A 27,110-nucleotide genomic window follows, 5' to 3' on the forward strand; every position below is an offset into this window, starting at 1 on the left:
TATTTATTGATTCATTTATTTATTAATTCATTGCTCGATTATTCACTGATGATTCAGGGCAATTCACCACCATTATGATCACATGATGTTAAAGGGGTAGTTCAGGTATTTTTTTTTCAAGTGTCATTGTATGAGGTAGTGGTGGACAGTCAGTGCTGACTGTACTGTGAGCGCCCCCTGTAAAAAAAAACAAGGAAAAACAGATTTAGCCATTTCACTTAAAACTCAACTACTGAAATCTACACCGACTTAAGACTATGATATCTTAAAAAAAACATATTACTTTATCCTACTGTTGGACAGAATTTTGAAGTTTGAAAAATGTTCACTCTCCCGCATCAAAGTCCATAGAGAAAATCAGTGATTTTAGCTCACAGGGACAAAGGAGCTGCTGGTCTACTGCTGCCTCGTGTGGTCACTTTGTGTCACTGAAGTAAATCCAAATGCAGGATTTTCTCTATGGGGTTTGGTGTGAGAGAGTGAGTGGTTTACAAAGTGATGCAAACTTGAGTTTCATAATGTTTTAATCTATACCATGCTTAACACATTTATTAGACCACCTGTCATAACATGAGAAAATGTTATAGAAATGTTATTTATTTGACAAATCACAAACCAAATTTATCTTTTTTTTCCAAAATTTGAGTCAGAAATTAATCAAGCATAACATTGAAACACTAGAACTATTTTTTCTGCTCAGGAATGCAAGTAATTAAATATAATTTCACATCTTAATAAAGAAATAATAACAACACATTTTTTCCTGTTTTTTTGTAAAACAGTCAATTTGAGAATCCATGGACAACAATAATAATTATATTTTAGCATTAAAAATATCATTTCAGATAAATAAGCTTCTACATAGTGGTGTATAAACCATTACAGAAAACGTATAAAAATGATTTAAAACAGCAGCAATGTGATATATCCAGAATCAAACAGGTGTTATAAATGATATAAGTCATTAAGAGCTTCAGCTAATCTTCAGCTAATCATGCTCAAATAAACCCTCAATTTGTGAAAGTAACAAACTCTTAAAAGATATGTCCCCTGACATATTTTCTCATGAATGACAAAAAAAACAGTATTTTGTTTCATAAACATCTTGATTTTTCCAAAAAAATAAGTAAAAATTTGATAATGGACAATTAGGTGTTATCTACATGAAAACCGGACATGTACACGCATGTTTGTTCCCGTAGAGAAGAATGAAACATGTATTATTTTTATTATTATTATTATTGTTATTATTATTGCTCAAATTTAATTTTGTACCAAATTGATTTATTTTTTCCTGTGTATTTAAATTGAAAGTTGTGTTGTAATGTGTGACAGTCAGTATATACAGTACATTTGAGAAATAAAACCACACTAAAACATGACAAATCTTTGCTTTTACTCACTGATTTTTGTGCTTCTTTACTGGAAAGTTTCACTATTCATGTTACAGGTTGTTCTTGTGTGTGACTGGAAGGTTGTGGTTTTGATTCCCAGCTCAGGGGGCAAGATACTGAATCCCACGTTGCTCCTGACCGTGTCATCAAAGGTCTGGTAAAGAACTTGCCTGCTGCAGCCACAGCTGTGTGATAAACACACGTTTATTCATAATCTACATCCGAGTAAACAGTGATTTACAAACTTTGATCAGTTTGGCCCAGTTTGCTTCTTGGATGTCAAGAGGAGGAAGAGCAGAGGAGACGCTGATCCATGTCTGAGGAGAAGGAGACACTGGTCCTCGTCTGAGAAGGAGACACTGATCCACGTCCGAGGAGAAGGAGGCGCTTATCCACATCTGAGGAGAAGGAGGCGTTCAGGAGGAAGAGCAGAGGAGACGCTGATCCACATCTGAGGAGACTGATCCACGCCTGAGGAGAAGGAGGTGCTGATCCACATCTGAGGAGAAGGAGACGCTCAGGAGGAAGAGCAGAGGAGACACTGATCCACGCCTGAGGAGAAGGAGGCGCTGATCCACATCTGAGGAGAAGGAGGCGTTCAGGAGGAAGAGCAGAGGAGACACTGATCCACGCCTGAGGAGAAGGAGGCGCTGATCCACATCTGAGGAGAAGGAGGCGCTCAGGAAGAAGAGCAGAGGAGACACTGATCCACATCTGAGGAGAAGGAGACACTGATCCACGCCTCTGAGGAGAAGGAGACGAGGAGAAGGAGGCGCTGATCCAGAGGAGAAGGAGACGCTGATCCACATCTGAGGAGAAGGAGACGCTGATCCACGCCTGAGGAGAAGGAGGCGTGATCCAGGAGGAGAAGGGAGACGCTGATCCACGCCTGAGGAGAAGGAGACGCTGATCCACGCCTGAGGAGAAGGAGGCGTTCAGGAGGAAGAGCAGAGGAGACGCTGATCCACGTCTGAGGAGAAGGAGGCGTTCAGGAGGAAGAGCAGAGGAGACGCTGATCCAAACTCTGTGAGTTAACTGTTGTTTCAATGTTTCACTGTCTCTGTGAGGACGTTACAGAGACAAATAAAAACAGACACACAAGACTTTTTATTATTCATCAAGTTAATGAGAGTGAGGGGGGCGGAGTCAGATCAGGATGTTGGAGGAAATGCTGAGGAGACGAGGACTAGGAAACGAGGAGAGTGTCCACCATTCACAAAAACAGAGACAGATTATTGTCTAAAAACAGACGGAGGGAGGCAGCAGATTAAGAGTGTGTGTGTGTGTGTGTGACATTAGGACACGATGGTCAGTTCAGTCCTCGCGATGCCTTTTTTTTTCTTTCACATGAGGATTTGACCCACATGTCACAACAACAACCAAAAGACAGAATTCTGACGTTAAAGTCATTAAAGTTCTGACCTTTTTTTGTGTATAGTTGCATTTTTATACCATGAACCAGCTGAGAGTAAAATGTTAAAACACAGTGGCGTACATAGACTTTTCACAGAAGGCCGATTTAATCTCTCATCATCCTCCTCTTCCTCACATACTGTATGCTTTAATTTTCTACACACTCACATGTGTGTGAGTGTTTACACAGTAGAACAGTATTTGTGATTTTCCTCCCAAGTAGCACCACAGGAAACCCGTGTACCGCTGCCAATTCTGACTTTAATCTCAGAATAAGAAACAGCACAAGCTTAATATTCAGCATGTAAACATTGTAGGGAATTAGCACGTTGTGGTACATGATTGTACCGTGTAAAAGTATTACTACTAGTGTATTAGTGTTCACATTACTATTAGATTTGATTTAAATCATCATATTTTCACATTTTGTTGAATAAAATTCCCTAGAATATGCACAAATCCAAATCTGTTAATAGTTGAAAATCGGAATCAATGTTAATCACTGAAAATGTCTTAAAAATGGGCCCAGCTGTGTAATAATTCATTATTTACATCATTTTAAGTATAAATGTTGCAATTATTAGTCATTTTACATAAATTGAATTTGGGCTTGACTGAAAAATAAGCCTCAAGTTAAGTTTATCTGTTTATTGTTTGAAAGGTTTTGACATTGAAATACATGTAGAAATGTAGAACTATCTCCGCGAGTGTGTGGTCGATTATTTCAGCTTCACTCCTGATTTTCTGCTTTTTCTCTTTCTTCATCATCAGCATCATCAGCATCATGGTCCTGACACGGTGACATCACGACACACTCATCATCTGTTCTATACCATCCTGTCAAAGTAATCAGTATAGGAGCAGAGGTCACAGAGGAGATGAAGGAAAAACCAGGCAGGGAAAGTAACAGATGGGACTTGTGAGGATTAGAGGAGAAATCTGTGAGGTTTTCAGACGGGAAACTCACCCGAGGAGGCGCTGAGGAGGAAGAGGAAGAGCAGAGGAGACGCTGAGGAGGAGGAGCAGAGGAGACGCTCAGGAGGAAGAGCAGAGAAGACGCTCAAGAGGAAGAGGAAGAGCAGAGGAGACGCACAGGAGGAAGAGGAAGAGTAGAGGAGACGCTCGGGAGGAAGAGTAGAAGAGAGGAGACACTTGGGAGGAAGAGCAGAGGAGACACTGACATAAACTCTGTGAGTTCACTGTGTTTTTCCCTCTTTTCCTTGTGTTGAGTTGTGAGTGTAATCTGATCAAAAATCAATTACTGAAGTGTTTTATTTATTTATGTCTCACTGTCTCTGTGAGGACGTTACAGAGACAGTGAAAACACAAAATCTGATAAAAAAAATGACCTCATTCTGCAAAATCCCTCTTATATTTACTTTAGTTTATTTGTTTGAACGTGATTAAATCTCCAAAAACAAAAGCGAAGTAACAAACATAAAGTCTAACTGCACCAAACCACGTTCTGTGAGTCCACATCGTTTGTTTATTCTGTCTAAAGTGTTTTTACAGATATATTTAAACACATTATACATACTATGAATGAATCTTGTTGTGATGCAGTTTCATTTTTAAAGAAAATGTTGTGTTTATTAGTTTTGAGAGACAATCTTACTTTGTAAAAAACATTATCAATGATTAAAAACACTACTCGTAAAGTTGCATGTGTGATTAAAGTGTAATCTGTGATTTATGGATAAAGTCCATGTGTTCATCTGTAATCTGATGACACAGTCACAGGTGATAAACACACACACACACACACAACAATAACTACTACTGGATTAAAGCTCCACATCGTGAGCTGAGCTGGACTGAGTTGAACCTGAATCCCATAACCTCATGTTATGTTTATTTTGTATTTTTCTGACTGTAAAACTTAAGTTTTTGCTGCTTCAGTCACTGTCCCACACCAAACCCCCGAGAGAGAAGTATCATTTTTACATCACAGGGACACAGGAGTTGTTGATCCACTGCTGCCTCCATCAATAAGTCCAAATGAGCTTATTTGTGAATTCTGTGTTTGAAAACATACGTTCAGATTGACCTCAGTGACACAAAGTGGCCACACGAGGCAGCAGAGGACCAGCAGCTCCTGTGTCCCTGTGAGCGAAAATCACTGATTCTCTCTATGGACTCTGGTGTGGGAGAGTGAGTGAGTGGTAAAAGCCAGTTATTGAAGCTATTCTGAAATATGTCTTTGGACATAATGCTAACTCTAGCATGCTAACATTCAAAGTGGGCGTAAACTTGAGCATGTTCACTATATTAGCAGGGGCGTGTCCCGAGGCTTTGGGGCCCCCGAGGTCCGAAAGAGTCTAACCAAACTGTCTACTACTGTTACATATACTAAAACTACATCATTTTACACAATTTATGCTTAGATTAATGTTACTATTCTTCACAGGTTGAAAATGAACAGTTTATAGACTTTAGTTTCCAGTCAGAAAACTCACTGTCATTAAACAGTGAGATAAAGCAGTGAATTTACTCGTTAGATATTGTCGATTTAAAATGGACGTAGATTTTATTTACTGACTTCCCTGGGCTGGATGTCGAGTGTGCGTCTGGATTATGTGTCAGAATCTCAAAAAACTATCACTTTAAGACCATACAATAATGATAATAATTATAATAATATTGTGAACTTTCTGTCTCTCTCCTCTTCTCTCCTCTGAGGTGGTCATCATCCAGACAAAGACAGCACCGCAGTCACCAGACGTTAATCCCATCCACCTAACTCTGTGGGATTAATACAGAGATTACCAGAGTTAGGCCCGAGATTTGGGACTAATCCGCTCCTCCACGAGCTCAATCTCTCCTTCGGTGAGGTGCAGGCACAGGTTGATGCCCTCAACGCGCAAATGATTAGTCGGCAAAAATCTGCAGGAAAAGATTTAGACTTTTTTTTTTCTGATGGCGACGGCGGCGGCGCACGCCTGTGGTGGAGCGGCGATGGCTTCGTGCCAAAGGTCAAAGGTCACACGAGAGAGAAGAGAGAGGAAGTCCACATCTGTCTCTCGTAGTGATTAAATCACGTCATCTTCTAACCTCTTTGTCCTCCTCCTTAAGCCCCGCCCTTTTATCCTGCCCTTTGACCTTTATTCCAGTTCTCAAACATCCTTAATCCGCTCTCTCGACCTCGCCTCGCCACCATCCTCCATGAATCCGTTTCAATCACCACGGCAACTAATGACCACTCAAAACTGCTTTACTCTACAGTTCACACTCCTCTGCTCTCAGAGACCTGGTGGGGTCTCAACGTGGGGTTAATCCTGCCCAAGGACACGTCGGCATGTAGATCGAACCCACAACCTTTGAGTTGAAAGACAATCGCTCTACCACTGAGCTACCGTCGCCTCCCACTCGGTCAGATCGGCTCTTGGGGCCATTTTTGTGAACCAGGACCGGTGGTCTGTGAGCCCGAGGCCTCGCTCGGGAGAGACAGGCAGCCATGTTGGAGAAGATGTCACGGCGGAACCGCTCCCTCCTCTCGCTGTCGCTCACCTCGCTGGCGCTCACGCTGTCCGTGTCGGCGTTCTGCACGTCGTACTGGTGCGAGGGGACGCACAAGGTGGTGAAGCCGCTCTGCCTGTCGCCGGTCAAGATGAAGAACTGTGGCCAGAACAACAGCCAGCCGTACACCACAGGTGACTGCTGCTGCAGCGCCCCCTGCTGTTCACACAAACACACACACACACACCTACTGTATGTTCATAAACGCTGTTCATGTTATAAAAAAAAAAGTGTGACTGGGTTCCAAAACATGGCAACATTTGTCAAAAATGTTGCCAAATGTTCCCATTTTTTGTTACAATTGAAGTTTAAATGAATTGATCAAATATCTCTACACTTTGTGATATTAGTTGTTTCAGAAATGAGTCGCTACAATCGTTTACCATCTTTCAAAAGGTAAGTCTTCATATAGAAGGTTTGAGGAACACTGATTTAAACCTCATCATATTTTCTTTATTTAAATTGTAAAATATTGTTATGTATAAACTTATTATTGGATTTTTGTTTAGAAAGCAGATTCATTTAGCCTAAAACCTTTTGCCACATGATACAAAAACAACGCAGCTGGTTTGGACAAATACATTGTAAAGATTTATAAAACGTAAACCATTTTGGCAAAATTTTACTTTTGCTGTCACAAAACTGTTTCCAGAAACATAAAATATTAAAAGAATTGATATTATGTTTACAGTTTTATATATTTGTTCATATTTCTTACAAGTATTTGACCAAAACAAATAATTGTCACTAAGAAGTGTCACAGATGTTTTTTGTACAACTTAATTTTTATTTATTTTATATCACTTATAAACTATAAAACACTAACATTATTATTTTCTTACATTGAAGAAATATTTTACAAGATATTTGCATATGTAATGATGAATGGCATTTAAACATGAACATTATTTAAAATATTATTTACATATTATTTAAAATTTAAAACATGTTTTAGTCAAGAAATTGTATAATATTCAGACTAAATGTTTCTTTATCTAGTATTTATAATATTTTTTATAATAAAAAGTGATCATTTCTTAAAACTACTTTACAAAATGAAATGTTCTGCAGTTTGTTTAAGATGTAACATAAGGATGAGAAAATACACTTTTTACTTGCGTCTAAATGAAAATTCAGCCGTTCATTTTCTGCATTCATTCACCAGAACAAAAACAAACTTTGTTCAGGTTTGAAGAAAAGCTCCACACACGAGTAAACTTCTGTTTATTTATATTTCAGTGCAGATTTTGATCCATGATTTTTTTAATATATTCCATCATTTTCTCTGGAGTCGTCTGTCGCAGCGTCACATAATCCCAGATTTGTTGCTAATCTGAGAACTTTGCATCTGCAGCTGGACGTTATCTGGACTCTTCTTATCTTCCAGCTCTAAGCCTATTTGTTTCCATGTACGACTCAATTTCCACGACATAGAGAAAGACCATAATTTACCCAGAGTGTACTGTGTTCCCAGCCGGCCGGATTGTGTTACACGCTGTGTGAGCGACAGGAGAATCCTCGTAGGATTTATGTCGAGGTTTTCTTGGCACATGGATGACTGAAATAATCCCACACACACACACACACACACACACAGTCAAGTGTTTGTTGAAGAACTCTGATTCTATGGAAGTCTGTTTCTGCCATATCATAGTTATGAGATACTAAGTCGTTATATATCTCAATCATGAGTCATGAGTAAGTCATGATTGAGATATTATGTCATGATGACTTAATATCTGCCACACGGTGATGTAGTGGTTAGCGCTCTCGCCTTGCAGCGAGAAGACCCGGGTTCGAGCCCCGGTTGGAACAAGGGCCTTTCTGCATGGAGTTTGCATGTTCTCCCCGTGTGTGCGTGGGTTCTCTCCGGGTTCTCCGGCTTCCTCCCACAGTCCAAAAAAAAAAACATGCAATGTGGGGATTAGGTAAATTGGACACTCTAAATTGACCGTAGGAGTGAGTGTGAGTGTGAGAGTGAATGGTTGTTTGTCTCTAGTTGTGTGTGGCCCTGCGATGGACTGGCCAACTGTCCAGGGTGTACCCCGCCTATCGCCCGGTGTAGCTGAGATTGGCACAGCACCCCCCGCGACCCTCTGGTGGAGGATAAAGCGGTTAGATGATGACTGACTGACTGACTGACTTAATATCTCACAATCATGACTTAGTAGCTTATAATAATGACTTAGTATCTAAAAACTATGACTTAGTATCTCATAATTATGACCTAGTATGCCTTCTTTTCTTTATGGCTGAAACGGGCTTCCATACGTTTCCTCACCTTCTCTCTTCTGTGTTTTTAAATCCGATCTTTCAGAGGCTCCGACTCCGGACCCGAGGAACCCGGCGCCAAACGTGACGCTGACTCCGCTGCAGAAGGAGGAACTGGCCCGGCTCAAGAAGAAGCAGCTGGCCAACGCCGTCCAGTACATCTGGGAGACGGGCGAGGACAAGTACATGCTGCGCTACTTCCATACAGGCTTCTGGCTCTCCTGTGAGAAACACAATGAAGGTAAGTGGTGAAGAACTGTCAAGTCTCTGAAGTCCGCCTAAATGCACGGTTTGAAAAAGCAGTCTGTGGTGACGGATGTTTCAGGGAATGATCAGGAGGAAAAGTGTCGCAGCTTCATTGAGCTGACGCCAGGAGAAACTCAAGGTTGGTACGAGTCGTCACTCGTTTATTTAAAAGCAGAACATATGTATATATATTTCAAAATAAGTACGTACACTTCTTGTCCGCAGGCGTCCTGTGGCTGTCCGTCATCAGTGAGTGCATGTACATCGGTCTTCTGGCCATGGGCTTCCTGCTCATGTGTGTGGAATCCATTTGCCTCTGCGCTAAGAGGGAGATGAACGCGCTGAAGATCAACGCCTTCGCCGCCATGTGCACCGTCCTCTCCGGTGAGGACGAGGGGACACTGGGACACTTTGTGCTGCTGTGTTCTACAGTTTTCTCTCTTACTTTTGTTTGAAACTCTGTGCTGGTGTCTTCCTGCTCGCTCAGGGATGATGGGGATGGTGGCTCACATGATGTACACCACAGTGTTTCAGATGACCGTCAGCATCGGACCCAAAGACTGGAGGCCGCAGACCTGGGACTACGGATGGTCCTTCGCGTAAGTTTGTTTCACTTGTAAAAGTTTGGATGGTCAAAGAGTTTGGGATGAAATGATGGACACAATTATCAACAACGTCAGTGACCACCATATTGATGACACATTTATCTTATTTATCCCCGCCGCCCTGGCGCCATGTCCTAGTTTTCCTGTGCTGATGTTTTCTGGCCGTGTCTCTCGTCTCACGTAGGAAGTTTTGAGCAGATCAGTCAATGTATGGCAAAGTTACAGGACACTTCCTGTTTTGTGGCAAACGATTGAAATTCCGATGGTTCCCGTTTTTTAAGTTGGTATGATTATTGGATGCTCATTCATTCACGCCAAAATTCAAAATGGCCGACTTTCTGTTATGTTGAGGTCATGGTCCCAATAGACGTTTTTCTTGGTCTTGGGCTGTGACATGTTTCAACCAAGTTTCTTGAAATTTGGTGCAACTTTGTTTCGTCTTTGTCCTACCGGGTTTCACCTTTGGTGGCACCACTGAGCCCATTTGCACCACTTTTACGTAGTTCTGATTTCTGTGCCAATTTTTGTCCATTTTCACCAACGTTTAGTGCCACAAAAATGTGATAATTTCGGAAGAAAATAAATAAATTCCAGGAATTTGAGATGGCCACCATCTTGATGACAGGGCAGAAATGGTGGATTCTGTTGATCTTGCCCAAACGAGTCAAAATGGAGGCCGTAGACCTGGGAATATGGATGATCCTTCAGCTAAGTTTCTTTTAGTCAAAAAATAATAAATTCTAGAAGCTTGGGTGGTCAAAAAGTTTTGTATGAAATGCTCAAATTTCTACGTCAACGGTCGCCATCTTGAAAAACATACTCTTTTGCCCAAACTAGTTAAAATGGAAGCCGTAGACCTGGGACTAAAGATGATCCTTTGTTTGTAAAAGTTTGGGTGGTTTCTGTGTCTTTAAAAGACGTAAAAATGACGACATGTCGTCCCGCAGCATGGCGTGGCTGTCGTTCAGCTGCTGCATGGCCGCCGCCGTGGCGACGCTCAACTCCTACACCAAGACCATCATCGAGATGAAGCACCGGGCTCGGGTCAGGCTGGAGGACGCCCGCGCCGCCGCCCGCGCCCCTTCCTACGAGGAGGTCGTTCGATCCGGCGGCGCCGGCGTTTACTCCGTCAGCCAGCTGATCCAGCTCGGCCAGCAGGGGGCGATCATGGACCCGCTGTGGCCCAGAGGAGTGGGACCAGCTGTGGGACCTCTAGAGTGCGGCGCTGGGGGAGCGCTGCTGGTCGGCGGGGGAGGAATCGGAGTCGGAGGATTGGGGATGGGAATGGGAGGAGTGGGAGGAGTCGGAGGGAACGGCGTTGGGATGGCGCTGGGGGCGGCGGGAGGAGTCGGTGGTGTGGCGGCACTGGTGGACCCTCACGGTGTGGTGGTGGTGGAGGGATGTGGCGTCGAGGGATGTGAAGACTGCGAGCGGGAAATGGACGAGATGGATTATGAGCTGCACGAAGAGTGCGCATGCGAGAGAGAGGACTCACTCTGCTGAGATTTCAGAAGACACTTGAACCTTTGTCTTTGTTTGTATATAAACGATTCTAAAAAGAGCTTAATCCAGTCTCTTAATCAAGACTCTGCTCAGCTGCCACTGATGTGTCGTCCAATTCTGGACTTTACTGGGAGACATGAAGACACGGTTTACTGAGAAAGGAGGGATGTCGGTTTATTATAAACCCAGTTTTCTTACTTTATTTATATTTGTTGTTTTAACCACCTTGATTTTAAGTACAAGGAAGAATCTGAGATTACAGCGACAGAGAGATTTGAACGTTTGGACAGATGCTTTCAAATACTGGACAGGGGATTATCGTCAATAATCTGCCCAGTCAGAGAGAGAGAGAACGAGGAGATTAATTAAAAACGTAAATTACGAGGCTGAATTAAACAACACTTTACATAAGACACAAACTTGTAACTGAGATGATTTTCGTGCCGTAATCTGTTTCCCCGAGAACAACCAGATGAAGGATTTTTTCATTCATTCATTCATTCATTCATTCATTCACTGGTAAAACAATAGTGTTTTTATAAACGTTTCCACCTGTTTAATCTGATCTCTCACTGAAGTTAAAGGATTCTCTCTTAGGTAAATAAATCAGTTGTATAATCTTAAATCTTTGTCACTGCCCTTTAAATAAATCTGGTGATAATCTGTGTATATGTTGAGTCTCTATCCTGATATAAATGAGACACATGTGGATATAAACATGTGTGTGGACAGTGACAATAATCTGTAAATACGCTGAAAATAAAAAATAATCTACTGTTTATAACCTGGATTACATGACATTAAAATATGAGACAGTGAGACAGTAAGATAGTGAGACAAAAAGACAGTGAGACAGTTAGATGTGAGACAGTGAGACAATAAGATAATGAGATAGTGAGACAAAAAGACAGTGAGACAGTGAGAAAATAAGACAGTGAGACAGTAAGATGGTGAGACAGTGTCCTGGTTACTGGGATTAATCGTCAGACTTCATTGAAAATATGTTTCTAAAGCAGTTTCTAATCCAAACGAGTCCCAGGGGAGTTTGTGGATTATCAGAGAATCAGAGAGAGATTGGAGTTTTGTTTTTTATTATTATTTGTTTTTATTTTGAACCTGAACGTCGTCATTTGTCAGAGGAAGCTGAAACAGCAACAAATAAACGTTCTCGTTATAACGAAACTAAACTTCCTCTGTTTCTTTTCAGTAGTTTGGGTCAGAAAATGTTGAGAAATGTCGTGAACATGAAGAGTTCAGGAGAGAAAAAGGTGTCATTTCAAAATAAAAGTTTTTACTACAATCCTACCAATTTTATTGTGAAGGAAAATTCAGTTTCACATGTCATACATTTAGAAAACGACCGAGAGCGTCAACAGTTATACAGTCATTTTCTGCCCAGTGGAGAAAAAATAAATATGTGTTTGAGAAGCTAAAACACAATTCACTTTTCTTCAGAATTAAACTAAATAATCACACATTAATGCACATTTTCTACTGTGATTAAAGTGAGGAAGTTCTGCCACAAACAATTGGAGGGAACGTTTCTCTCTATGTGAAAGTAAAAAATTATGGAAACTTTAAACTCGGGTTTTTAATTGTAATATGTGTTAAAAATGTTATAAAAATTCTCTCACAGACCACAGACACTCCTGCTCTGTGTTCACGTGTCATGAACGAAGATGTCGTTGAATATGAAAGAGTTACTTGGACGGCTCGTACTGAATCAAACGAAGAGCGCCGTCGTTCTCCAACACTCCCTTCACGAACTCTCCTTCTGCCACTCGGTCTGGAGTCGTGGAGAAAAGATGCGGAAAGACGTTAAACTCACAATGAATTATTAACGACATGATAATGCAGTGTTTATTTGAGCTAATTGACATCGTCTGATGCTGTGTTCACACCCAACGTGACGCAAATTTGTCAACGTTTGCAAAAAATTGTGTTAGGTTTATATGAAATTGTTGTTTGGATGGACACATAATAATTTGAGTGGAAATCCAATTTCCCATGGATTTGTGCTCTGAGTCATGACAGCACAGCCTGACGTGATGGCCAATCAGCGTTGAGATTCTCTGAATGATGTCACATACTTACCAGCAGCCAGACGCCGTCAGTGTGATTTTTCGGAAAAAGTGGAAAATTTCAACTCGAGCGCCAGACACGGTTGGTGCGATAGATGTGCGTCAAAGTCATGCCCGTCACACCAAACGCGTCTTTACATGTAGACGATGGAGGCGTTCAGTGTTGACGAACGCCTCCATCGTCTACATGTAAAGACGCAATGTCCGATCAAGGAGCACGTAATACCAGGAGGCTCTCGCCAATCAAATCACTTTTATACATTTGAATCAAACACGTCACAAACAGAACTCCTTGACATGGTAGCTCTTCAAATTTACGATGTTTTTTTGTGACGCTAACACCGATAGTGTCGGGCCCACCAACAAAAAAACAACACATACTGTATGTGTGAATCTGTCACTCATGATCGTCATTCACTGGTTCATCTCACCATCGTCGTCCTTCTCAAAGTATTTCCAGAGTTTGTCCGCCCTCTTCTCAGCTGTGTTTTCATCTTGAGGCAGTTTGGCCATGTCCTCTTTGGAAATCAGCTTAAAAATCGCCTGTTAGCAAAACAAACAAACCAATGTTTTTAATGTGTTAATAAGCTTCAATAAACATACCATACATGCTTGTTATTTTCTCCTGATATAGATGATGTAAATGTATTTATCACAACTGTAAATTCTACTTTTGTGTAGGAAAATAATCCAGAAGGAAACAATAAAGTCATCCTCTATACCGATGATACTGTTGTGTATACTTAAAATCCTCCGTTGAGTGGAAATAAAAACGTGTGCTGATTAAAAATAGTCCCCGCGATCCAGAACTCACCGTACAGATCTCCTTGACCTCTGTCTTGGTGATGTATCCGTTCTTGTCCACGTCAAACAGTGAGAAGGCCCACTCCAGTTTCCTCGTGGTCTTCCCCGTCGATGTCATGTGCAGAGCGATGATGTACTCCTTGAAGTCCAGTGTGCCATCGTCGTTGGTGTCGAAGGAGCGGAAGACGTGTTGGGCGTACGTGTTGGCGTCGCTGTCCGGGAAGAACTTTCTGTATATGTTCTGGAACTCCTCCTGCGAGATGCGTCCTGTCGGACACTGCCTCTTGAAGTTTTCGTACCACTGGACAATCTCAGTCTCTGAGAACTTGGTCTTGAGCTTCAGGTCCTCTAGGATCTCCTTCGACACAGCTCCACTCTTGGTGTTACCCATTGTCGTCGGCTGTTGGTAAAGTTCTCGAGTTGAGACGGCAACAAGCGACGCAAAACTCTTGACGTGTGGATTTGCCTCCTCTTATTTGTCAAAGTAGCAAAGAGGAGATTATTCCGGCCGTAATATCACAGCATTATCCGTCTTAATCTTGAGCCTGGTCCCGGCCAGTGATCCGCCGCACAGAAGCAGATCCTGTGACATTAGAAGAAGCCACTTGGTGAGCTCATTAAGCCAATCAGCCCTTCGTGAGACCAGCAAAGAAGCGTCACAGACAAGACACAAGAAGTTCTTTCAAGTAAAGCAAATTCAGAATCATTATCTACGCAGACTGGATGAGAAATCACATTTTCTAGTTGTTCTTCAGTAGTTAGCTGTGGACAACTGGACTGGCTTGAGTTGAGTTGAAGATGTTTCTTCAGTTCTGACTAACTCATGGGAAGAACCCGGTCTTTAACCTCTTAGGCTGATTCCGGTCTAGAGAGCTGTTTGGTTGAACGACGCAGATTGTTGTTTCACATGAGGCAGAGTCTACTATCGTGACGTGTTGGACTTCAGTGTTGTTGTTATGTTCAGAACAGCATTGTAGGTGTCTGATAGTTGGTGTCTTAAGTCCTCCTTAAATACTCCTGTCCTCCTTAGCATGTCTGGGTCCTGTAGTATCCCACTTCACTATCGGGTGGCGGTACAAGTCTAGATGCATTCCTACCAAAGAAGAAGAAGAGAACGATGCTACAGCTCCCTCGGGGAGTCGGAGTGTCAGCCGGTTCATGGGTCGCCATGTCGAAATGTTTTTTCTGCTTGGTGAGCGGGGCTTATACTCGACAGACCAATGGGGCGGGAATTCAGTTCGCTGTCTACATGCACCCAACACACTCTTGGTGCAGAAGTACACCAGGACTTTTAGTCCACCTCCTCTGTTGACTGATGGTTTCTCCAGGTTCACGTAGATGTCTTCCTTCACTCCTCTTTCAAACCGTCTGTCTTCCCTGGACAGAATGTGAACATTCTCGTCCCTTGTCCTTGAGATGTAGGTGAACAATTGAGTCCTGACTGTCCTGAGCTCTCTTCCAAAAAGGATCAACAAGCAAACACAGAACAACAGTGAAGCGACTCTCTAGACCGGAATCAACCTCAGAGGTTAAAGAACCTGGTTCTTCCCACAGGTGAGTCAGAACTGTAGAAGCCTCTCCAGCCGCGCCCAGGTAACGACTGAAGAAGACTATGACCAGGATGACTGAGAACCCTCAGCGACACATTTGTTTGCGTTGACCCACGCTCGCATTAAAAACAATGAAGGAAATAATGAGCTCCATCTCATTCCCGTTGCTTTCTGACAATCCAGCATCAAAGATCTGAAAAGTTCTTGGCTGACAATTTCTCATTGAAATTGAGGAGACAAATATTAAGACATTACAGGTGTCTACACGAGTCTTATTTATCAATATCTTTGGCTTTTTACTGCAACACTCAACATTTTCTTTCTTTCTGGCGTAGTAATCCCACTAGGTGTCGCTGTTCACCAACATCTACATGCAAATTATAAATAATTATAAAACTTTTATTTATTTATTCAACTTTAGTTTTTATTCAACATGACACATTAAAAAAACACAGACACTGTGAGATTTGCAAAGTCAAATTCTTTTTAAGCCTATTTATTTTTATTTTTACATGATTACAAATATGTTTTGATTTAAACATATTTAAAATATAAATTGTCACTAAATAAGTATAAGTTGATGATGAATTATTACTTAACACTGATTGCTAATACAATTCCAGGGTTTTTCTCACAATATTCTGTATTTGTGCCTACAAATAGCTAAAAGTATCTGTATTTTTACATGAATTAAATATCGAAATAGAATATTTGACTGTCTCTACTTTTATACAGCAAACCCTAAATGCCCAGATATCCACAAAATAATATTTTTCACATAATTAAACTTAGACTCAGATAACATGAAAGCTTATTCCACTAAAACGTGTTCATATGTGCTGATGTCAGTGTAGAGCAGGTGTGTGAAGGTCTTACCTGTGTTTTCAGCTGACGAGTCGATGATAGCACTGATTCTGCGTCTGTGAGCGACACAGAAAATCTGCCTCCACCTGATCAGATTAAGTCAATTAAGCTGGATGATCATGCAGCAGTGGAGCCACATGTGATGTGACTTTATTCATCCTCCTCCTCTTTATCACCATTTAAGACAACATATACATACATATAGCTTTAACTTAATCTGATATAGACGATATTATGTAATGACAGCGACAGTTGACACAAATAAACCTGATCAAGGAGGAAGTGACAAAGTAAGTCAAACGTTTCCAAAATCAACAGGGACCTAAACTCTGTTGAAGAATAATCGGCTTAAAGGAAGAGTGTGGTGAAGAGATTTAAAGACTCTTGGCTCGGTTTTTGACTCCTCATCCACCATCTGCTCGGCTCTGAAGCAGTTTAAACAAAAACAACGTCGTATCAACAGTCTTCAGCTTCAGGAAAACGAGGTGTCGACGTCCTGACTGAGGCATGATGGGAAGGTTTGACCTCATTTAAACTCACTTCAGTTTGTTTTTCCTCCAGTGACTCGTGTCTGATGTTTCACAGAGAAGAAGAAGAAGATGCTCACAGCTGTACCAAAGAAGAACACCAAAGAAGAAGTTTTAGTGATAAGTAAATACTTAATTATATAACATCAACCAACACCTGTGACATAACCACATGTAAACTCTCTTTAATGCAGGACAACATTAGAACAGCATCCACTCTAATCAGCTGATCTCTGGATTAAATAAAACCACTTATTTCCTGAGGATCCTCACCAGTGTCCTTCCTCTCTCCTCTCTCCTCATCCTGTATAAATGTTAAAAAACAAAAATGTTGTTGTTCAAAGAAAAAGAAAAAGTTTCATTCATTGAGGAAAACGTAAACGTTATTTTTGCCACAGTTTGGTTTGATCCTGATGCTAATGTTAGCTCATGTTAGCCACATGTAGCCACATGATTTGTTTGTTAACTTTTTCATGTTCTGATGCTCTTGAAATTAAACTTTACATTCTTTGAGTTGCAACCAGGTTCAGACCAGGTTTAGTTCCAGGTTTAGACCAGGGTTAGCTCCAGGTTTAGACCAAGAAGATGAAGGAGGTGAAGAAGGTGAAGGTCGGCCATGTTGTTCACTGTAAAGAGGATTTGGTGACGACATCAGTGAAGACGAGGACGAGGACATTCTTCTTCTTCACGTCAGGTCAGTGTCTTCTCTGCTGACGCGTGTCAAACATGACACGTTATCTTTTATGCTTTTAAAAATATTGATATTATATCTTCATACGGTTAAAAAAAATCACTTTATTTTCATTTAATCTGAAACAAATGACTTTATTATTTTAAAGTTAATAACATGGATTTTTAAAAAAGATCATACTACAGTAAAGACACAGGCTCCCCCTTGTGGCAGTTGTTACACTAAACTTATAATTATTTCAAACTTTTACTTTAATATTTTTCTTGTTAAAGTTTTATGTTATTTTTCACGTCGACATATTTATCCGTCTGTTTTGTTTTGAATAAAATCATCTTATATACTGCATATTATTTCTTATGTAGTTATTAGGTAATTATTTATGACTAAGTTTGGACTCAGTGTTGCTTCACAACGTCTCATTTACTAAACTAAAAATTAATATGTGGACAAAAAAATGTATTATAAACTAAAATAAAATAAAAGGTGACAGAAATGAAGCATCAAAAAAGGTTAACAGAAATAAATGCAGAAACTGGATATGTTCACTTTATTTACATGAAGTTTGACATAAATTACACATTTTTATTGAATATTGTAAAGTTAAAAACATGAATCTTTAAAAAACAAACTCCTCCTGCTTCTCCTGTAAATCCTGACTGGAAAAGTAGAGGCGCCCCCTTGTGGCACTTGAAAGTATATCCCAAGGACTTGAGTTGTTGATGAAATAAATTCACCAGAATGACGTCACTGAGTTACTTTTAAATGTTTTTAAATGTGATGGGCTATAAAATCAAATCAAATAAAAACAAAGAGATAACAAACATGTAAACAGTTTATTAAAGGCTTTTACTTAAAAATTTATTTAAAATATGACTTTTTAAAAAAGCAGTTTTTTGTAACAGTTGAAATGTTTCTAACACTGAATATTAAGTAAAAAACAAACACTTTACTCCTCAAACTAACACTGACGAACACACACACACACGTGACTCTCAGGATGAAATGTATTCATGTGTTCACGTCCAGGGCTTCAAAGGCGCCCCCTGTAGGTGCGGATCTTGCGGCTCAGGTTGCGAGCGAGTCGGTCGACGGCGCTGCCGATGTGTCCGAGCTCCTTCTTTGACGTCAGGCCCTCGATGTTCCCGCTGTACCACAGGACCCAACCTCCGAGGGACATGAGGACAAACAGAGCTCCTGAGGACACACACAGGTCACATCATCAATAATCAATCAATCATCATTTTCAAAAGACATAAAACAATAAATGATCTGCTGCTGCTGTTTTTAAGTGTTTTAAACCTGAATTACAGCAGAGACAAAAGAAACGTACCAGTGTAGACCAGTAAGTCACCAAAGTCGCGTCCTTTGACTTCCAGGTGAGCGAAGACTCCCAACAGCAGGGCGGCGCCACCCAGCAAATCCATCAGCACGGCGAAGGCCAGAGCAATTTTACAGCGAGAGAGTCCGTCGCACAGATTCTTCATCGTCACACTGAGAGAAAACAAACGCGCTCCAATAATTCATCTATAATCCACCAATGACAGAGTTTACCCACTAATAAATGGAACAATACTACATTTTAAATAAACCATTAAACATAAAACATTGTTTTATGATTTAATAAGAAAAAGAAGTATAATAGACATAGACATGTTATAGAATAATCAGAACACTAGTTAGTTAGACTAACTAGGGTTGAACTAATGATGCAGGAACCTTTTAAATAACAATAACTGCACATACACATAAACAGATAAACTCAGATCAGATCAAACTATCTTCATCAGATAATCTATAAACGTATTAATCCGTCATGACTCAGCATAAAGTCTTCCTCTTTCATATCCACTCACCTGTTTTCTCTGTTTTTCACTCAAACTCGTGTTTTTTTAAAACGTTTTTATGAACTTTTTCACGGACGAAGCTGCTGCTTTTCTTCACTTCCGCGTTAACCTGAGCCACGCCTTCAGGTGGCACACTTCCGGTTATTCCTCTCGGGTTTAATGACGCTGAATACATGCAGTACTACTGCCACCTACTGGACTGGATGGTGGATATTTTTCAACATATTCCAAGGCAAATATGTTTCTGCCCCTTGAAAAGTAAAAATGTATATTAGTCATAATTATGAGAGTTAGTTATGATTATGAGATAGTAACTCATGTAACTCAAATAGGATTTTTGTGATAGTATAATTATTATGACATAGCATCTCATAATTATGACTTAATATCTCATAATTGTGACTTAATATCTCATAATTGTGACTTAGTGGCTTATTATGTCAGTTATGACTTAATATGTCATAGTTATGACTACATATCTATAATTATGATTTAATATATCATCATTATGACATAATATCTCACAATAATGACGTAATATCTCATAATTGTGACTTACGTGTGTATTGTTTTTTTCTCTAAATGGCGGGAACGGTCTTCCTCACTGTTCACTGTGAATAAAGTTTTAAAAAAGGTAGAAAATGGCGGAGGTTCGTGACTCGCGGCTGTTGTGCGCATGCGCAGTAAAGAGACCTGTCCACGCTGCTGCTGCTGCTGCTTGTTCTTCACCTGTTGTCGTCACTTATAATCAGGTAACTGCAGCAGACCACACGCTGCGTGTGTGTGCGTGTGTGTGGACGCTGTCACGCGGTATTACTCCACTATAACCAGTAAAAAACCCAGTATTAACCTGTATTAACCTGTATTAACCTGTATTAAGCAGTGTCACGGAGCGGCGGGAATCATTCACTCATTCATTTATTCATTCATAACGAGTTTGTGAGCCATGAATCCACCGGATAACAGAGACGAAGTGAACACGACAGGTAACGACCACTGTGACACTATAATCACGTGTTTAATCAGTATTATTCATGTTTATCATTGATTTTATGACCTGTTTTTTTTTCCTGCTTTCTGTTTTTATCAATTCGACTTTTTAATCTTTGTGATTTCATACGAAGCAGAAACTCAAACATGCTCAATAATAACTCATCAAACAATAAAAGTATAGTTTACAGAGATTATCTCTTAAAAAGAGGTAAAATAGAGTGAGATATAAGCTCAGATAGATTGAGTTAATCACATTTTGAGTGATTAGAGTCAGAAATGATAAACTAAAGACATAACTGTGGATAAAATGATAATAATCATTGATGATGTTCAATAGAATCACATTCATTAAAAGTGAAACAGTGAAAACAGGCTTCACTGAATGATTCTGAGGGAAATTCAAGTGTTCTTCCACTTCATTTATTCACATGTATTTATTTTCTGTATATTTTTATTATACATTAACAGAAACACATATACCACTTGTGTTTATACTAAGAGCTGATCAATAATTCATTTATAGTGATATAATTGTCTTATATATCAATACAACACCAGACAGTTGATATCCAAAACAACAACACTTATGTCACAATAAAAGCCTCCATGAATGAGTGCTCTTACTGTGAAACAGGAAGTGGATGTTTTGTTGTGTTTGGACGTTAGAACTCTTGACATGAACGATCGTTTTGACTGAATGTCCTGGACCTCTTGTGCCAGTTGAAATACAAGGGTTAGAGTTGGAAAAGGGGGCAGAAAATTCCTGGTCAATTTTCCAGGATCAAACTCAAAGATTATGACGTTGTTGTTGAAGATTTCCAGGTATTCACAGCGACAACTCTGTATGATAATCATAGGTCCAGGTCTGGATAAGACAGCGTCTGGATCTGGACTGTGGTCCACCTCTCAATTGACCTCCAGACTCCAGAGATTGCAGTGTAGATGGAATATTATGCCGTTTTTAAGTGGCTTGTTTTTTGCTGTTCTGTTGTTGTTTGTCAGGTCACTACATGCCTCAGTTGTCTTCGTCCTCCTCTGCAGGAGCAGCAGGAGGAGGAGGAGGAGGAGGAGGTGGTTTGTATCTGGATGCCTACGAAGTCTCCTTCCCTCTGGAGGAGCGTTTGGAGAGACCACCGTCTTATCATCACCTGAACCAGGGCCAGCAGATGATGGATGGTACGTTGTTTATCATGTGTCAGAATATATCTCAGGTCACACTGTTCAGTGTGTGAGAGTGAGTGACATCTACTGGTGACACTGCAGATTGTAATCCCTCAGTGGGTCATGGAGCCATCTTCACGTTCCTGAGAGGATGTTTGCGTTGGAAACTACTTCTTCTTCTTCTTCTTCGTCTTCTTCTTCTTCTTCTTCTGGTGCGTTCCATTTGTAATTGGAACTCAGAAAGAAAAAAAGTTCAAGTGTGGCTGTATGAGGAACTGACACAGAGACTCACTGTCACTAAACACATGGCTGCTACAACCACAACAGATATTTAATCCAGATTAAGTCTATGTTTGCAACATAATCTCGCTGTTGCAAACTTTTTAGTTCTAACGTCTTATTTAGTGAGTTTGGTTTGTGAAATCTTTCATTCAGATTAACCTCAGTGACACAAAGTGACCACATGAGGCAGCAGTAGACCAGCAGCTCCTGTGTCCCCGTGGCTGAAATCACTGATTTTCTCTATGGAGTTTGGTGTGGGAGTGTATTTTAAATACGTGCAGAATACAATGTTTTCACAGGGTCTTATTGACTCCTCCTCCTCCTCCTCCTCCTGCAGAGCCTGTGGGGCAGGAGCCCGCTCACCCTCACTACAGCCCCTTCATCCTGGTGTCAAACCTGCGTGCTCACCTGTACGTGGCTCTGGAGAAGAACGCCTGGCTGCAGAAACGCATCGAGGAGCTGGAGGAGGAGCGCAACTTCCTGCGCTGTCAGCTCGACCGCTTCATCGTCAGCATGAGGAGCCCGGAGGGTGAGAGACACCACACACGGGGGGGTGGAGTGGCTCAGTGGTTAAGACCAGTACCCTATGTGCGAAAAACATCATGGTCGCAATGGTCGCAAGTTCGATTCCACCCCTCGCTGACTGTACTCAATTCCATTGTAAGTCGCTTTGGATAAAAGCGTCTGCTAGATGACATGACATGACATGACATGTAATGTAATGTAATGTAATACACACGCACACACGCAGGGGACATTGCATTGACTTACATTCATTTCTTGGAGACTTACTCTAACCTTAACCACAATTACTACTGGCCTAATCCTAACCCTAACCTAACCTTAAAACATATCTTCACCTTAAAATGTAGTAATTTACGTTATGGGGACTTGCTTTTTGTCCCCACAAGGAGGACAAGTCCCCATAATGTGACTGTGTAAACAGGTTTAGGTCCCCACAACATTAGTAATACCTGGACGTCACTACACACACACACGCCACCTCACACACACACACACACACACACACACACACACACACACACACACACACACTCACACACACACACACACACACACCTCTCACACACACACGTTACCTCACGCACACACACACACACACACGTCACCTTATTAATCGATTACTAAATTAATTGACAACTATTTTGATAATCGATAATCGTTTTTTTTTCATGATTAAAACAAGATTTCTGATTGTTTAATCTTCTTCAATGTGAATATTTTCTTCATTGTTTTGCTCTTGGTTTGAGGACAAAACAAGACATTTGAGAACATCATCATTTCCAGGTTTGACAAACACCGATCAACTTTTTTTAAGGTTTTCTGATATTTATGGACCGAACGATTCTACTATTAATCGAAAAATAATCGACAGATAAATTGATTTTGAAAATAATCGTTAGTTGCAGCACTAATCTCATGTTACCTCGTCTTTTCTTATTGTATCCTAATATCATCTGTTCTTCTCTCCTCTAATCTCATTTTATTTCACTTCATCTAACCGTATCTCACCTCATGTTATCATATCTCATTTCATCTAATCTCACGTTATTTCATCTCATGTTATCTCACCTAATCTCATGTTATCTCATCTAATCTCATTTTATGTTATCTAATCTTGTTATCTCTTTTTATTTTATCCTAATCTCATCTAATCTCATGTTATGGTCCAGTTTTTAAACATTAACAGGATCATGAAGCATCTTTTCTTCCTCCGTTTCCTTTATTTTTAAATCAGAAAATAAACCTGTGAATAATCTCTGCTGTGATCAGAGTGGTGTGCAGACGCTCAGCGCAGCATGAAGGTCCAGCCCTCCTGCTCTCCCCCGCCTCCCTCACCCATGACCACCCGCTCAGGAATGACCCTCAAACGCCTGCAGGCGCCCGGAGCTCGGAGCCGCCGCGCCACCGCCGTCCCAGGTGAGGACGTCGCACGTGTCCTTCACGTCTCCCGCACACGCGTGTCACTGTAACGTGTCCGCCCTCATCCTCTCAGTCAAGCAGGAGTTCCACGTGGAGGAAGAAAAATACTACACTGAGGACGAGTACCTGGAGGAAGAGGAGGAAGACGACGAGGACGAGGACGAGGTCGCAGAGAAGGGGACGAAGAAGAAGAACCGAGGACGAGGCAGCGCTGAGCCCAGGATGAAGATGAGGAGGATCTTCAGGATCACGCACGGGAGGGAGAGACAGAGAGGTTTGACTCGCAGACGGTGAATTATGTTCTTTCATGATTACGTCTTCACTCTCTGTTTTCTCTCTTCCTCCTCCTCTTCCTCGCCGCTCAGTGAAAGACCCAGACGGCGTTCTGATCCGTTACAAGAAGATTCTGTCCACGTACCAGCGCGTGAGGAGCATGTCCCGGGCGTTCCAGATCCACGGCGTCGACCGGAACACCATGGCCTCCACCTCGCCCATCGCCGAGCTGCTGCTGGTCGCTCCGGACAAGGTCTGAGCTGACGTTCACACATTCACACGTTCAATACCTGCAGCTTTATTAGCTGTAAATATGTTCACATCGTGACAAAATCTGTCAAGAGAATTTGATTTAAGAAGTTAAAAGATCAGATTTCATATTTTATATTCATAATAAACTGAATTTGCTTTGAAAGTGGAAGTAAAGCACAAATAAAACATCAAACGTGTGTAAGAAATGTGAGAATGACCAGAAATAAAAAAAGAACATAAAGTAGAATTATGTAAATTTAAGTACATTTAGTTTAATTTAATTTTAGGACCCTGACTGAACTACAGACAGTAGTTGTAGCTGAAAATTGTCACAAAGTAGTAAATATTCACATTTATGAAGCTGAAATATGAAAGAAACTGGTTTTGATTCTTTTCAAGCTTCAAAATATCAAAGCAAACTTTATTTTTCCACCTCATCATTTCATTAGCTCGTATTTGCCTTTATACATTTCTGTTGACGACAGATGTTTGGTCCATAAAATGTCATAAAATGTAGAAACATTTTGATCAAACCTGGAAATCACGATTAGTATTATTTATTTATCATAATACTGATAATATATTATGAAACGTGTTTATATGGAGCAGAAAACTGAAAATATTCATGTTTAAGAAGCTGAAGACTCACAGAAACTTGCTTTAATGTGTAATGAGTGTGTAAATGTGTGGTGCAGATGGCAGAGGTGGGAGAGTTCGAGTCGTCGAAGGAGAAGCTGCTGGATTACGCTCGCCGCTGCTACAAGACCATGGACGAGCCCACGCACGGCAAAGTCCAGACCATGAAGAAGAATCACAAGCTGCTGCCCATTTCGTACCGCTTCAGAAACTGAGCAGAGGCGCTTCACTGACACACTCTGACATTCATTTATTTATCGTGCAGCAGGATGTTTTTTTGTTTACCTTCACTGAGAGAATCTGCATCACGTTGACTTTAGTTCATGCTGAAAACTTTCTTGTCTGTTTGAACGTTGGATGAAATCGGACGAGTTCATTTTGTGTTTGTTTAATTTATGACCAACTATTTTGTGTTTATTTAAAATATTGACATTTGTCATCAAGTATCATTGGAGAAAAAAAAGAGTTGCTGTATTTGTTATATAAGCAATATATATTATTTTTTGTTTGTTTGTGACTTGTGTCATAAGTAAATTTAATTCTTATTTATAATTTATTTTGTTACAGTGTTTCCATATGTGCGCGTGTATATATGAGGAATGATGTTGAATAAACAAACATTTCAAGTGTTTAATTCACAATATTACTGTTTGTTACTGTTCTACATTCATGTATTCATCACACACAGTTTAAGTTATTCATGACTATTAGTTGAAAAAGAAATGAAAGGAGAACATTGTGTAGCAGCAGCTTGCAGCGCCCTCCAGTGGACAAAAACATGTCCGTTTTTTTAAGAATTGTTATGAATGTTAAAATAATACAATCTAAAACAAAATTTCAAGAAGCAGAAAAAAAAATGTTTAAGAGCATAGTTGTTATTATAATTATAATAACTATAACTATAATTTAAGGTGGTTTAAGTTTAGGGCTTAACTGGTTATGATTAATTAACAATCAATAATAATTATAGACTTAGACTAGACTTTATTGATCCTTCAGATGTCTCACTTATGGAAATTCGATTCAAAATATATAACATTTCATACATGATTTAAATAATGCAATTTTAAATAATTCCTGTGCCAATCAGAGTTATAGGCCCGTACATAGAGACAAACAATTAAAGTATTTTAAATTAAAGTAGATAAAAAAGAACTATTAAACTCTTACTATTCAAATTTAATTCAAATTTCAAATGAATACCAAAATGTATGAAATAATAATACAAAATAAATATTAAATATAAAATAAGCATAAATATATGACTAAGTAAATAAATCTGTGCAATATCTATGTTAATACCTAATATATTACATATATTAGTATATTACATGTTATATTATATGTTATTTTCAGCCAGTTATTTATTTATTTGCTATGAATTTCAATCGTAAAAACCGTACATTTTAAATATTTTTTTCTTTTATTTCGTTAAAATGTACATTTTGATTTCCCATACGTGCTTTGTTATACTTTGTTATTTCAATCAATAAATCGAGCAATCAGTCCAAAAAAATCGATCGGAATCAATAAAACACTTATGGCGAGCTGTGACACGCGACTGAACGCCATTTCCCACAACGCCCTGCGGCCAATCACAGCGCGAATTGTGCCGGAAGTCGTCAAAGCAGGCTTTCTGTACGGATGGCAGATGTTGACCAATAGGAGTGCGCGAGCAGCTGCTGCGGACCAATCAGAGTCGAGGAGGGCGGGACTCCCGGCCGACTGGGCATCGGAGGAGGAGGTGTTCCTGGCAGCCATCTTGGATGTGCGGAGTGATTGTTTAGCGAGAAGAATTGTAGAACAATTTAGAAAAAAGGGCCTTTTTCACTGAATCCCTGAAGATTTCCCGAAGTGGGAGCGATCGTGGAAAGAAATCGGGACTCGGAAAAATCCAGGTAAGCGGCCCGCAGGAGCCGAAAGTGATGTATTTGCGTGCCGTGCGCCCCTTTCTCTCTCTCTCTCTCCCTCTCTCTCTCTCCTCTTTCCAAATTGTGTCTCCTACATCGAACAGCGCAGCCGGTGGGAAGCTGCGGCTCTCCACGCCGCTGGCCCCTCCGTGTTTGCGTGTTCCCACGGCGCCTTCACACTCAAACTTCTGCCCGGGCTGAGGCTCGGTTTTGTGAGCGGAGTTGGACAAGTGTGGTCGGTGCCCCTCAGGCTGCCGCTGGCGCCGCTGATGCCCGCCTTGTTTACAAACATCCCGGGATAAGAAATGTTTGACCCTCGCTGCCTGGTTCTTCTGTGGGACCGTGAAACT

The 27,110-nt window shown here is 40.6% G+C and overlaps 4 protein-coding genes and 1 long non-coding RNA gene across 10 annotated transcripts; 2 read left to right on the forward strand and 3 right to left on the reverse strand.

Annotated features, from left to right (window-relative positions):
• Nucleotides 1-2: 2 nt before the first annotated feature.
• LOC122786560 lies at nucleotides 3-1,848 on the reverse strand. The gene is made up of 2 exons (XR_006362458.1): nucleotides 1,404-1,848; nucleotides 3-177 (listed from the first exon to the last, which is right to left on the reverse strand). It is a non-coding gene; the product is annotated as an uncharacterized LOC122786560 (long non-coding RNA).
• Nucleotides 1,849-3,928: 2,080 nt separating this feature from the next.
• On the forward strand, nucleotides 3,929-11,617 carry LOC122786388 (germ cell-specific gene 1-like protein). Of its 2 annotated transcripts, none has more exons than XM_044052662.1 (7): nucleotides 3,929-3,997; nucleotides 5,487-6,457; nucleotides 8,641-8,835; nucleotides 8,920-8,979; nucleotides 9,066-9,224; nucleotides 9,328-9,439; nucleotides 10,393-11,617. In XM_044052662.1, the coding sequence occupies exons 2-7, from the start codon at nucleotides 6,262-6,264 to the stop codon at nucleotides 10,946-10,948; spliced, it is 1,278 nt and encodes a 425-aa protein (XP_043908597.1). In that variant the 5' UTR covers nucleotides 3,929-3,997; nucleotides 5,487-6,261; the 3' UTR covers nucleotides 10,949-11,617. The 2 variants fall into 2 exon arrangements, with proteins under 2 accessions (XP_043908597.1, XP_043908598.1); XM_044052663.1 differs by having other exon boundaries at nucleotides 5,502-6,457.
• Nucleotides 11,618-12,028: 411 nt separating this feature from the next.
• LOC122786390 (recoverin-like) lies at nucleotides 12,029-16,329 on the reverse strand. Of its 2 annotated transcripts, none has more exons than XM_044052669.1 (4): nucleotides 16,260-16,329; nucleotides 13,844-14,416; nucleotides 13,461-13,572; nucleotides 12,029-12,734 (listed from the first exon to the last, which is right to left on the reverse strand). In XM_044052669.1, exons 2-4 carry the CDS (start codon nucleotides 14,222-14,224, stop codon nucleotides 12,649-12,651), a joined length of 579 nt encoding a protein of 192 aa, XP_043908604.1. In that variant the 5' UTR covers nucleotides 14,225-14,416; nucleotides 16,260-16,329; the 3' UTR covers nucleotides 12,029-12,648. The 2 variants fall into 2 exon arrangements, with proteins under 2 accessions (XP_043908604.1, XP_043908603.1); XM_044052668.1 differs by having other exon boundaries at nucleotides 13,844-14,465.
• Nucleotides 16,330-18,058: 1,729 nt separating this feature from the next.
• Nucleotides 18,059-19,420, reverse strand: tmem238a (transmembrane protein 238a). The gene is made up of 3 exons (XM_044052670.1): nucleotides 19,319-19,420; nucleotides 18,796-18,956; nucleotides 18,059-18,659 (listed from the first exon to the last, which is right to left on the reverse strand). The coding sequence occupies exons 2-3, from the start codon at nucleotides 18,947-18,949 to the stop codon at nucleotides 18,496-18,498; spliced, it is 318 nt and encodes a 105-aa protein (XP_043908605.1). The 5' UTR covers nucleotides 18,950-18,956; nucleotides 19,319-19,420; the 3' UTR covers nucleotides 18,059-18,495.
• A 23-nt stretch (nucleotides 19,421-19,443) lies between these two features.
• Nucleotides 19,444-25,273, forward strand: LOC122786389 (coiled-coil domain-containing protein 106-like). 4 transcript variants are annotated; one of them, XM_044052664.1, is made up of 8 exons: nucleotides 19,444-20,061; nucleotides 20,190-20,295; nucleotides 21,305-21,478; nucleotides 22,083-22,274; nucleotides 23,540-23,686; nucleotides 23,763-23,963; nucleotides 24,055-24,215; nucleotides 24,910-25,273. In XM_044052664.1, the coding sequence occupies exons 2-8, from the start codon at nucleotides 20,256-20,258 to the stop codon at nucleotides 25,063-25,065; spliced, it is 1,071 nt and encodes a 356-aa protein (XP_043908599.1). In that variant the 5' UTR covers nucleotides 19,444-20,061; nucleotides 20,190-20,255; the 3' UTR covers nucleotides 25,066-25,273. The 4 variants fall into 4 exon arrangements, with proteins under 4 accessions (XP_043908599.1, XP_043908600.1, XP_043908601.1 ...); XM_044052665.1 differs by having other exon boundaries at nucleotides 20,193-20,295; XM_044052666.1 differs by having other exon boundaries at nucleotides 19,444-20,295; nucleotides 21,344-21,478.
• The last annotated feature ends 1,837 nt before the right edge of the window (nucleotides 25,274-27,110 follow it).

Source organism: Solea senegalensis, linkage group LG20 (genome assembly GCF_019176455.1).
Source record: "Solea senegalensis isolate Sse05_10M linkage group LG20, IFAPA_SoseM_1, whole genome shotgun sequence".
NCBI lineage: Eukaryota > Metazoa > Chordata > Actinopteri > Pleuronectiformes > Soleidae > Solea > Solea senegalensis.

Excerpts from the sequence above, each read along its gene's own strand:
- LOC122786389 (XM_044052664.1), top strand. The coding sequence starts at position 20,256 with ATGAATCCACCGGATAACAGAGACGAAGTGAACACGACAG. Across the intron at positions 21,479-22,082 it reads GGGCCAGCAGATGATGGATG|AGCCTGTGGGGCAGGAGCCC; the intron begins GTACGTTGTTTA and ends CTCCTCCTGCAG. Across the intron at positions 23,687-23,762 it reads CCGCGCCACCGCCGTCCCAG|TCAAGCAGGAGTTCCACGTG; the intron begins GTGAGGACGTCG and ends TCATCCTCTCAG.
- tmem238a (XM_044052670.1), bottom strand. The coding sequence starts at position 18,949 with ATGAAGAATCTGTGCGACGGACTCTCTCGCTGTAAAATTGCTCTGGCC. Across the intron at positions 18,660-18,795 it reads TGACTTACTGGTCTACACTG|GAGCTCTGTTTGTCCTCATG; the intron begins GTACGTTTCTTT and ends GTGTGTCCTCAG.
- LOC122786388 (XM_044052662.1), top strand. The coding sequence starts at position 6,262 with ATGTTGGAGAAGATGTCACGGCGGAACCGCTCCCTCCTCTCGCTGTCG. Across the intron at positions 8,836-8,919 it reads CTGTGAGAAACACAATGAAG|GGAATGATCAGGAGGAAAAG; the intron begins GTAAGTGGTGAA and ends CGGATGTTTCAG. Across the intron at positions 8,980-9,065 it reads GACGCCAGGAGAAACTCAAG|GCGTCCTGTGGCTGTCCGTC; the intron begins GTTGGTACGAGT and ends TCTTGTCCGCAG.
- LOC122786390 (XM_044052669.1), bottom strand. The coding sequence starts at position 14,224 with ATGGGTAACACCAAGAGTGGAGCTGTGTCGAAGGAGATCCTAGAGGAC. Across the intron at positions 13,573-13,843 it reads AGGTCAAGGAGATCTGTACG|GCGATTTTTAAGCTGATTTC; the intron begins GTGAGTTCTGGA and ends TTTTGCTAACAG. Across the intron at positions 12,735-13,460 it reads CTTTGAGAAGGACGACGATG|ACCGAGTGGCAGAAGGAGAG; the intron begins GTGAGATGAACC and ends CCACGACTCCAG.